The 12658-nt window shown below is 36.9% G+C and overlaps 1 protein-coding gene across 3 annotated transcripts in view; it reads right to left on the bottom strand.

Moving 5' to 3' along the window:
- The window catches only part of HOMER1 (homer scaffold protein 1), a 97061-nt gene that overhangs the window by 24145 nt on the left and 60258 nt on the right, over positions 1 to 12658 (bottom strand). For all 3 annotated transcript variants that reach the window (XM_065860333.2, XM_065860334.2, XM_071802825.1), the window contains one exon: positions 4433 to 4589. In XM_065860333.2, coding sequence (XP_065716405.1) covers positions 4433 to 4589 — 157 coding nt within the window. The remainder of the gene's footprint in view (positions 1 to 4432; positions 4590 to 12658) is intronic.

Below are 12658 nucleotides of genomic sequence, written 5' to 3'. Positions count from 1 at the left end.
TTTGGTTATTCAGTTATTAATGCAGCTGGTGGAAATATGGAGGTGACTGCTAAAAGATCTGCAAAGATTTTCTACAGATAACCTCAGCAGATGGCTTATATAGCACTCCATACTTCTTGCAGACTTTAATAACTGCTTTTATAGATTGTTGTTTTCTATAAGTGGAACAGAAATAGCCAAATAAAATGACCACAGTTTTATTTCTGTATGCTCATGCATTTTTTAATATCCACTTTTAAACATCTTTTAGCAGTAGTGAAATTAACGTCCATTATTTGTCAGGTGGCAACTATGTAAGACGTTTTCATATTTACTTCATTCATTGAAAAAAGGAAACAGAACATAATAGGCTAATTTCATCTTATTTCATAGGAAATCCTGGTAAAATAACAAGCTAGAATTCAAGAGTTTACCTCTCTGTTCTTTCAGGAATACCCAAAAGAGTGATCACTTCCCTTTATCTCTTTTTATCTTAGGCTTCTTTTGCTGCAGATGAATAATCTTCAAGGACTGCAGCTCTTATTATTATGCACTGGTGTTATTACTCTGTGCTATTGCCCAGTGTCATAGGATGATTTACTTTAGCAGTTAGCATGCAAGAAAAAAATTCATCATTTTCATTTTTAACATGACAAAGACAGAACTTCGGGTTACTTTCCATAATTCATATCACCATTCAATCCTTTCCTTATTGCGGTAGCAGGATTAATGTTAGTACTGATGCTACTCTACGTGTCTGAAGTAGCTCACTTCAGGGTTTTTCCTTCTGTTACTGAGCCGTTCTAAGCTCATTAATTTCTTTTGATTTCAAAAAGCTAGGCAAGGTGTGTAGGAGTGCTCCCCAACCCCGTTTAAGGGAAACCCTTGTTATCAAGTTGTTTTTGAGCAGATTAGAGGAGAGAAGGCTGAGTTCCAAGTTAAGTCCTTGACTGGGCATCGCATCTTCCCACAATTATCATCTCTTGTGTTTGAGAGGGAGAAATCCATACACTCATTTAGCAAACTTTCAAAAAATACTATGTCAGACAAAATATCAAAGTACAGCATGCCTGAATTAAGCTCATAACATATCTGAAGAGAGCAGAAAATTTTAATTATTGGGAACTTTGCACTCAGCCACACTGAATCTGTATTCTGTTTTGTCTCAGTGGTAGGCATTATTATTGCAGAGAACAAATGGGAGAAGGAAGATACAGGCGCAGAGAAAAAAAAAAAAGTGAAAATATGAAAAACTGAACTGACAGATGAGTAATTCTTACACTTAATCAGAAATGGCAAATAATAAATGAAATGAATTTTTTAAAATGCAATCAAAATCAAAGAAAAGGGCGTTTTAGCTTTGTTCCTGTATTTTAAAAAGTTTTAAAAATGTGATACACAGAAAATCTATTTCAGTTACATTTGAAACAGTTCTAGAATAAAAAATATTTGGTTTAAAATAATGTAAAACAAGTAAAAAAAGCAAAGTTTACAACAAATACTGTATGAGATGAAAGAACTGGTTTACCACAGTGAATGAAAAAAATAGGAGATAAAAGAATGAGACATAATGTAAAATGAAAGGATGTTTGTAAACAAACCATGACAAAGTTCAAACTATGAAAAAGGTACCATAAGAAGTCAACACTTAAGACAGGATTGGCAGTAATATTTTTAATATAAAGAAGAAACTATTTATGTAAATAAGGCTATTTATAAGGCTATTTATGTAAAGAGGAAACTAAAGATGGAAATAATAATGCAAAGTTTACTAATCAATATGCATTACTTCCCCCTACACACCACACTTGACAAAGGATATGAGTCTGCTGTAGCTTGCAGACAGATGACTCAGGCACCAAAACTTGTATATGAACCTAATGAACACTAGAAGTTAATACCACAATTACATTATGTATAAACCACATAATATATTATCAAATATATTATTAAATGGAACTAAATATAGCAGCTAATATCAGCAGTATTGTTCTCACTTGCAGTTTCTTTTTGAAATGGGGCACTATTTCAGTTTGAAAGATCGGTCTCCAGCATGTAGGTTAGAAGAACTCTTATATCACACTGTATGAATAACAGATTGAGATTGATTTTTTTTTTTTACATGATCTGTCTACTTTTGACTAGAGAGTTCTATTTATTGGGTTATCTAAGTCTATATTTTTCTAAAGGCAATTCCAACAGAGGGCAGTACTCCTGATGAACTGTCCTGCCGTAATTCACAGTCATGTCCAGAGAGACATAGACACGGAGTGTTCCTATATTCTACGTGAGATATCAACAAGCCTCAATGTCAGAGATTACAGAAACATTTCATACAGGCAAATAAATGGTGATGAGAAGAGCATAGTGTAGATGATCCCATGTTATAAGATTTTTGCATTCCCTGAGAAACACAAAATAATTGTAGAAAATTTGCTGGGCGAAAGTTATGAAAAATCATGTTATTAATGAATGTAGCTGCAAAGACTTTGTTACTACTTCTGTCAAGGGTAGTATCATATAAAAAGCAAAGTGACATGCTAAAAATTCCTATATTCATTAATTTTTTTCTGCAGTAACAGATTTAAATAAGATTTCAACAAGAGCAAAAGTAACAGTAAGAAAAAGGGATCTTTGCCTGTCTTGTTTGGTTAGGCCTCCCACAGCAAATGCAGCTGTTGTTGTTTCATATTACTTTTCTTTCTTAGGTAAGGACTGTATTGTCTCAACTTTGCAATAAAAGCTGTTAATACATTTTACTAGGAGGAATGTTCCCTCATTATGCCCACATTTTCACGATGAGTTCTTCCCTGTAAAGCCTATCTGATGTTCAAATATACCTGAACATCTGCACTTTTAATACAAGGTTGTTATTTAAATCATTTTATCAACAATGACTATTATAATATATTCACAAACCTGAAGCACAGCTTAGAACTTCCACTCTTCTGAAGAAGAAGCTTAAATGAGATGACAGGCAAAGCAAGAGTCTCTCTCTGTACACCATGACAAGCTTGTGCCTGACTGGGAAATTTCTGAAGCAAGGCAGTTTTGTCAGCAAGTGCCAATTGCCTGAACTGAAAGCACTTTGCAAAAAGCACCAGTTTAATTACACTTCATGCATTTCATCCATACAGCTATGGCACATGCAGTTACAGTCCATTGGAAACTGTTGTTCTTCCCTATCACACCATTTGGCTGAGACTTCAGGATCCTTGTCTGCAAGTCAGCCGAGGAGTAGGACAGCCCCCAAAAACTGACATTTCCCAAAGTTTCTCAGCTCAAGGGAATTCTCGCTACTCTTCCACATCCCCCAGGTTCAATGAACCTGCTGCATTTCTCCCCCCACAGATGAAAATGAACCTCATTCTCGGGAATACTAACAGCCTCCAGCTGGAGCGGTCCAGTGCAGGTCTGAAGACCCCTTCAAAATTCGCAGGATTTGGCTAACTGTAATTGCCACACCTCATTTCATATAGGTGAGTACAGCATACAAAACCAAATTAAAAGGTCTGCCATGTTTGCGGCTTCACTTTTCCCTTCTTTTCAGCATATTCGTGAAATCTGTTTTCATGCAAAAAAGCAATGTTTCCGTTTGTTTTTATTTTCTTAACTTCTTAACATCTCCTTGATATTTTTCTAAGTTAAGTGATACTAACAAAAGTTATACTGCTTAATCAAAGACATCTTTCCCCCATAAATGTACTAATTGTGCATTCACTTTGCACATAAAAATGTGTCCTAAGCTTGGATGACAAATTCATACGGATAAAGGTGAATAGATTATGCAATACGTGAAGAGTTACATGTGAAAAGATAAATGAAAATATTATATACTTGTTTTCATAATGCAGCCTTCAACCTCGCATGCTTTATTCCTCTCTCAAACACTCTTATTCCTTCCCCCACTGTGTACTAATTTCTGGTTTGCCAAATGACCTCTTCAAAATTTACCAGCAGCACCTTCTGTGTGAAAGCAGGAGCAGATCTCTAATTGCATATAATGATCTTGAATCTATGTTCCGTTTCCTTTAAGTGCAAGGATGGGAGGGAAATGTTCATCTTTGTTATATGGGGAAACTACAACATGGTTTCTTTAACTTACAGATTTGATATCAAGCTTCTGTGGCCTTAAATGCAAAAGGGACTGAAGTGTAATGCTATGGAGAAGGCACTGAAACAGATGTGATGGCATCAAATGAAGAGTTAAAGTTGGCAAACATCTCTTAAGGTTAGATAACTTCCTGTAACAATATGCTTTGCAGAAAAAGAACTGCTACAAAGGAAAGAATTTCCCAATGGAGCAACTCTGTGCTTTAAAGCTATCATTAATTTCTGTCTCAAAGATTAACCTAAAGCCCCAACAATAAACTTATTTATTTTACTTGGACATTAGCACATACAGTCACTAGTACTTCTACCTCAAGGATCCTGGCCATTTGCCTTGACTTACCCGCTTATGAAGACGTTCTGCTTCCTCCTGATACGCAGCGAGTTGTTGTTTCCATTGTTTGACGTTGGCAGTGGACTCCAGCAGGGCTGCTGTGAGCTTAGCGTTATTACCCTTGAGCGTGGCCAGTTCTGCCTCCCAATGCTTGCTGATTGTCGAACTGCACAGACAGAATGAGAATGATCAGAGCTCCAAAATCTCTTCCTTTTTTTTTTTTTTTCATTAAAATGCCTTCTATTTTTTTTCTTTTCAAACTATCCAGGAAAAAACAGAATTATGCAAAAATCCTGTGACTGTATGTCCAAATGATAATCCAAATGCTGACATCATCAAAACTGTAAATTCAGAAAATATAACTATCTCATTATTGGAAAACAACCTCTAACCTCTCAGTTCAGCGGGATATTTTTTTTAATAAAACGTTAAGGATGATGAAATCCACATCGGCTTCCCAAAAGCAACAGTATATAACTCTATAATATGTATAGGATTAATTATTATTTTAATACATACATTGAGTGAAAGTGCTTTTTAAATCTACTACTTTATGAAATATATAGTAGAAAAGTATTTGTCATCAACTTGAGTAAAGAGAGTTAATGTAGTGCTTTGGAACTGCAGCTTAGTTGTCTTAACGTAAGCCTTCTATCATTGAAATGTACTTTCTCTTATTAAATACCATATTTAATTTGTACTTGCAAACTCAAAGTTATTTAATTTCAACACCATAATACTATTAATATGCCTTTCCTCAATAATATCAGCAAAGAAACTAGAGATCAAGGAACACAGAGATATTATTGCTTTGTTGCAGAGAGAAAAACAATGTTGGGGTTTACTGGAAGTAGCCCATGCAGGAACAATCTTTGCCTAGTTATTCTCTGAGAAAACACAGGGCTTTAATTTTCACAGGTAATTAGTTTGCCATCATCTACAGACTCTACATTTGCACTCAGTATGCATCTCAGACACATCAGGTGAATGTATTAGTATGCAAATAGCTCATTAATGCTTACTTGTATAATGCTAACAGCATATGAGGTGCACACCTACATGGAAAATACACAGAGAAAATATTTCGTCTCACTGGCTTACTATTAAATGCATCATGGAAAACCAAACACCTGTAACTCTGGTCAAAATGATTTTGTATACAGTTTTGTGATGAATTATGATGAATTACCATAATTTAATTATTTATGATAATAAACATATTTTAATATGCTTAATTTAATTATAACTTAATACTATTTTGGATGTAAGTTTATAGGTTTATGTGACCTTTGTACGTATAAACAATGAAACATTCTGCCACCATTTTGTGCATCCAGTTTCTTTCTTCCATTTCATGATATGCACAGCCCACCCCACTGAAGTGTATTTCCAAAATGTTATGACTCCTCTAAGTGCTTCTTAGGTGTTCAAACCCAACCAGCCATTACCTACCACTTCAGATCACATCTACTTTTTCACTAAAACATTTTGTGTGATTCTTCCAGGCTCTAGCATTTCCTTCCAAAGATGTTGCTTTGTCCCCTTGAACAAGCACACAAGTTCCTTTGGAAGAGGAATACAGGTTCTTTCAAAAATGCTCTAGCATTTCGTGATCTATTCAACTAATTAGAAGTTCACCACTGGAATCTGTAAATTTTAGATGACTACACTAAAATAATGACAATCCTACTTCATCAGTGAACACTGACTCACATATTGAAGATGAGAACAAATTTCTCTAATAATGTCTACTCCTCTATTCCTCTAATCAGATTTACTTTTCACTTACAATAGCACAACAGAGCAACAAATTCTGTAAAAATAACGAAAAAAAAAAAAAGTCTAGTTCATTATCGTATTAATAACTCCTCCTTGATGTTCTGATCTGGCAAGCAAATATCCATTCCAGACATTTCATGCAAGCAGTTCTATTTAGTAGTCCTGCTCTGGCAGGTCTGGTAGCGAATTTTGTGTGCATGGCACCTGTGCATGTTTACAAAATGTGCCTTACTACTCATCTTTCCCCACAAAAGACACATACACACCAGATTTTATACTGATGTAACGCAGCAGATCAAAAGCTTTGTATCCGGGACAGTCACATGATGAGAACTGTTTCATCACTTAATATCCTAATTTAATATGCAAACAGAAAAGCGAAGGGATTTTTTTTCCAAGTAATTATTTGTAAACCCACAATGATAAAAGGTAAACTTCTAACCCATGATGATGCCAGAAGACAAGACTCCCAGGTGCTGCTGAGTGATAATGCAAGGGGGATTCATGCTGTGTTTCACCTCCACCTTTGCCCAGTGCCCTTACTACCCTGCCAAGAAAACAGTCAGGAGCTCTTAAGTTATTGCTTGTGTACTGGAATGTCAGCATTAAATATGAAGCACATATTTTCTATTACTTCTATGGCTACCCTACTTCAAAATCCAGAAAGTTTATTTGGAGCTGGTTATTTTTAAATTGGTTATTTTGGAGCTGGTTATTTTAAAATTGGTTATTTTCAATAGAAATGCACCAGTATTATTTTTCAATCGTACTTTTTATCCCTAAGAGGTCTACATAGTGCACAAGAACACGTCTACTGTAATGCCAAAGTTATTAGTTTGTTGCATGTGCTTTTTTTCTATAAATAATTTTTACTGTATGTTCTATAGATTGTACTATAGTTCCATAAAATAAAAACGTATTACTTAAATTAGTCTAGTTTTGTATCTGATAACACAATGGCTTCTCAACTATTTAGACTTATTGTGTTTCTTCTTACAAACTCCACATTCTCTCACATAAATACAATCATGTGATGGATATCATATCAGGAAACAGAATCAAGGATGTGAATTTTTTGTTTCATAAAACTGTAATTTGATTAAAATAGCCAATAACCAATCCTGGAAGTACTGACTGACTTTTTTCAAATAATTCCTTGACAAACTCAAAGCAACAACAACAAAAAAGACAATTAAAATTATGCTTTGTGGATTATTTTGGTTAAAACTGTATTTACTTGGGTTTAGATTAATTATTTTAGGACCAGACAAAAGCACATATACAGCAGGCTTTTCCTAAACTAGACTAAGAGTATCTGCATTGATGCCTATATCTGTAGAGCTACATTGGTTCAATGAGAACTCTCCCTTGGAAGAGAAGATGCTGGGGCTAACACCTGGGAGGGGGAACATGTAGATCCAGAAGTTGAAGGACATGTGTGGAAAATTCAAAGGGCTTCCAACAACTGCTAGAGCCCATGGCCAGAATTTTGATGGTGGAATATCTGCGCTACAGTCCCTCAGGACAGCACAGGAGGACTGCACATACTCGTTCTCTCTAAAACCTTTTACTTAATTCCTGTTTGAAAGGCTTTTTGCTAAACAGTATTGACTTTGCCCTGGATGCATTAGATTCTGTCAAAGAAATTACACACACCACTCTCTCAGGTTGTCTTAAGAGCTGTAAATATCTCAGGCGTTCTGAGATTATTTGCTCTAGGAAGTACATGAAATAAGAACACCTACTCAGTGATCAAAGCGATCCAAACTGCAATGCAACTTCTACCAGAACACCTTTCAGTTTTGCACAGAAGTGCAAAAAGAAAAACACTATCTGTGTATTGGGGGATGCAGAAATACACATTTGCACTCCTGTGGTGGAAGAATTCAATCTGCATACAGATTTATTTTTTTATTTTTATTCTTTTTTTTTTCTTTTTTTCCTGAAAGTCATCTATCCCTTTGCTGGCAGTGTCACAATTTCATAATTCATTTCTTCAGACCTGTCAGAATTAACATCACTGACTGCCTGGCAGAGTCAAAGTTTCAAGATGGTCCTTCAAAAAGAGATATCCTGAACAGTCCTACTTGTTGCTTGTTTCTCAGCGTGAAAAGCTCCATCAAACTTTTAAAAATACCTGAACAGAGAACAAAGCCTGGTCATTTCCTTTGTGAAATTTCTGAACATCTGATAATAAGAGAGTAAGCTGTTTTGCACACATCAATAGATTATTGCCAAACACGAGAGGGAGAATGGGCCGCTAACGGATAATAGCAAAATATTAATTTTATTGGCTCAACTGATCATGCTATACAAAAAATGCTTTCATAAAGAGAGGTTTAGGTCTCATTGCATAGAAAATTATCTTTACAATGACAACTGTTCATGTTGTAAGCACATTTTAGCATGCAAAAGGTCAACACTCCCCTGAATCTCTGACTGTTGGTGCTGGCCACGGTATCTGATATGTGTGTAACCCCAGGCATGTCCACAGTCGAAACACCGCATGGTGCTCCACCATCAAGGCAAAGGGTTCGAAGTCAGATATTTAACATCTACGGCATCCAGTAATTCGATCACTACCACGAAACACTGCTGGCTGGTATCACGCAGCCTAACTGTGACACTCCCTGAAAATTAAAGTAGGAGTCAGTGATCTTCCATACTTAAAGCCATTCTGACCAATTAACATCAAGCGAATCTCCTTGCCCATTGGGGATTAGTTACAACCCCAGTAAGTCACTGAGCAATGGCTTTGCTATCTGTCCATCTGTGACCTGAATAGAATGCCAGGGGCTATAAATGCATGATTATCTTTCTCTGCAAAGCAGGTCACTTAAGGAAAATTAATCCGAAAAGCTCCAGCCACCATGTTTAGCCAGTTGGAGAAGGCTTGCGAAGGCAGGGGGCAGGGAGCACACGTTAATGAGTTGCATTCAGAATGAAGTTATTTTGAGAGATGCCTTCATGAAACAAAGAAACAAAAGCAGTTCAAATAAAGAGATGCTTTCTGATTTTTGAACCAGTATTGATTACGCACTGTTTGCCGAGTTGTATGCAGCACCAACACCATGCAGTATGGTTTAAACTTTATTTCACATTTAAAGACATAATGTGTGTGCAGAATTCTGCTTTATTAATATTTTATGGGTTTAATATGGTATTCAGTGCATAAAATGAATTAATTTAAAACTGGATTTCTTACGACAGCGTAGTCATGGTTTCAAAGACTACTGTTACTCAAGACGACATAAATTCTTTTCTTCAGGTGTCACCGGGATCTGCACTGCAGGTGTATGGTGAGCAGCACTGTGCTGGGACAGCAGAAATGAGGAGGAATTCAGCTGAGCAGAGAATGGATTACTTTCACTGCAAAATTTGGCATCTGGTGTAGTAACTAAATCCACAAGACTTGATAAATATGAACAGAGTCGAGTTCCTGTAGCTGCTGCCCAGATGATAAACAGTGGCATGTGTTGGAAGCAGCCCAAGAGTCTGGTGGAGTCAGCATTACCAACCAGGAGAGAGGTACATCAACAAGCTGGTAACGAGGCACTAGCCGTGCTGGAAACAAGGGGTGATCCCCTCTGGTAGCCTTGCTGGTGAGCCTTACAGAGCAGCTCTTCATGCTTAAGGAAGCAAAGGGGGGTTGTGAATAATTTGGTTCTGTTACAGCAGCATCTAAGAGCTCTAGTGAACTCAAGCAGTGCAGCTCCTTTTCTTCAGAAGTGTAAGGCAAATGTTTGGGTTTATGTAGAACTCCCTGGTGCATTTGGGAAGGAATTCTGCACAAGGTCCTTACAAAATCCTCCATATGAAAATAAGCTTTAGATAATACTTAGGTCTCAGGCTGGAAGGGTGAGATCTCTGCAACGGGCTATACTTGCTATTCCCTACATTGGAATGATGTGACTGGCCTATTAGATGGAGATGTTGACTTTTCTGGCACAGAAGATCAGTGCAGTATCCCTCGAGGTATTCCTAAAAGCTCACAAGAATTCTCCTCTCATTCATGCTGAGAATGAGAGTTAAGCTCCTCACTTCAGGTCCTGATTTCAAAGAAATTTTAAACAGGCATTTTGGGAATTTCACCCCTTTTCAGAGATTTCAAAATGCATCTTCTTTGGCCATCTATTAAGCGTGTCAAACTACTCCATGACAGAAAGGATTTAAACATGATGGGTTTAGAGTTCGTCCTGCTGTTAGTCCAATGTACCATACACTCTTCATAATGACGCAGAAATTTCTCCCTCTCTCCTGAACATTCAAAGCAAAATTGGAAACAGAAAGGGGTTTTGTCATTGATTTAATTATACCTAATTAGGAGTCCTACAATGAGTGGGAAGCTGAAGAGCAAGCAGTGGAGTGAATCAGGCCCTGTCTCCCCATTCCAGAAAGACGCAAGAAATAAAAGTTTTGAGTTGTTCTGCCATTTTAGTCTTTGCACAAAGCCCTCTGCTTCTACAAGCTCAGTAGATTCAGCCACTGAAGACTCCAAACTTATGTACATGAGGGACACAGTCATCCACAGTGTAGTTAAATAATTAAAGACCAGCAAAAGAGGGTAAACCACAGTAAGAATGACACCTATTCTGAGAAGAAAACTTAATAAAGAAAACAAAATTGTCTCTTCACAGCTACCACTTATTTTCTTATCTGTAGTTGTGACTAACTGGACACATACAAAAGAAAGTCTTATTGACAAACTGGGATTTATTTTAAAAGGGTAAATCCTCTCAAAGTTACAATCAAGAGGTAATTACCAGGAAATTGCTTTGAGTTAAATATTTTTAGTAGGGACAATGAGAAACTAATTAATATTCAAAGAGATTCTTATCCTTAATTGGAGTATTCAAAAGAATTCTTAGCAAAGGAGGATAGCTCCCCTGGGGAGAGAAGTAGAAACATTAACAGAGCATGAAAGATGTGTTCTTCCCTTTGGGATAAGGAATATCTACATGATCTTAATGGAGTTACATCAGCACAAAACCAGAGAAACATAGTTGTGAATCAGCTCTTTGGACTGGTTACATGACAAATTCAATCATAGCAAAAAAGATGAAGGAGGCCCTTAAAGCACGTGGTACTTTAAGTGAGGTGACTAATAAAGTCACACACACCTACTGGAAGTGCTGAACAGCTGAATGGCTGAAACCAGCAGGTTTTCTGAAAGTCTATCATTCTCTACAAATGTTGAAGGTTTATCCCACTCCAGGATCTATTTTGTTTTGTTTTGCACACTGTTTTGCTCAACTCAGAGCTACAATATGGTTGAACTCCCAATTTATATGTCACTGTAGAAGACAGAAAAGCAGAAGCTTTTTCTGCAAATTTGGGCAGAGGAGTGCTTATGGAGCTATTACAGATTTATCTTTCAAGGTGTTTCATATATGATCTTCTGCTTCCATTCAGACTTTCAGTTTGACCATGCCCTCAAATTCTGAATCGTCTGAAGTACCATGAAGCCCACAGATGGAAGAGTTGCCTTTCCAGTTCTGTTACAGGCAGTCCTGTTCTTAGGCATCTCATGTGCTATGCTTTATCAGCTCACTGAGGAAGGGTCAGTATCTTTGCAAACTTGATGCATGAAGATGACCAAAGAGGCTGAGTAATGTTACTGACTCTTTCCACTATATAGCAAGACCACTATGCAATGCAAGTTGGTGGCTATACCCTATTTAGATCCACCACCTAAACCCATGTGCTGTATTTTGTAATGCAGTCTTCATTCATCACAAGGCCCATGGAAATGACCACAAGATGGACCATCTTTCAATATGCAGGCTTATCGCTGAGGAATAGACTGACTTTTCAAGGAAGGAAATTTCACAGAAATGTTCTCTATGGCAACTCAGCACAGTATTCCTGCAGAAGACAAAGCCAGAGAAAAAAAAGACCAAGTATGGTGGTGTTTGCTGCTTATTGAAACACCAAGAGTCAACAGCAACAGAAGAGCTCCTGAAAGGCACTCCATGGGATGCAGAAGATTGGGTATTAACACAAAATTAATGCTTCAGCTATGATCCTTATCAACCAGTGACTTAGATCGCAGTCCTGACCCAAATTAAATTGGGTGACAAATAGAACAGTCGCGCTTCTCCACAACAAAGTTTCCAAGCTTCTTATATTGTCTGTTAGTGTATGCTGGGTGTTATCTACACCGGTGACATTTAAACTCTGTTTCTCGTTAAACTTACACTGTTAAGAACAGGTTTATGCATGTCTTTTGTACACTGCATCACAATGCAAAAGACTTGTGTTTAACCATTTTAATCACAGTAGCACTAAGAAAATCCCTTATTTCTCTGAAGAGGCTCCACTTTAATTTTATTCTTTTAAAAAGGTATCATTTTTGTCTCAGTCATTTAATTTTATACAGTGGAGAGACAATAGGTTATATTTTCGTGAAGGCCACTGAGCATAAACCAAAATCAGTAACTCTGTCTTATAAGTTTT

The sequence above is a fragment of the Patagioenas fasciata genome, chromosome Z, assembly GCF_037038585.1.
Source record: "Patagioenas fasciata isolate bPatFas1 chromosome Z, bPatFas1.hap1, whole genome shotgun sequence".
Lineage (NCBI taxonomy): Eukaryota > Metazoa > Chordata > Aves > Columbiformes > Columbidae > Patagioenas > Patagioenas fasciata.
This window is presented reverse-complemented; position numbering and strand designations above follow the sequence as displayed.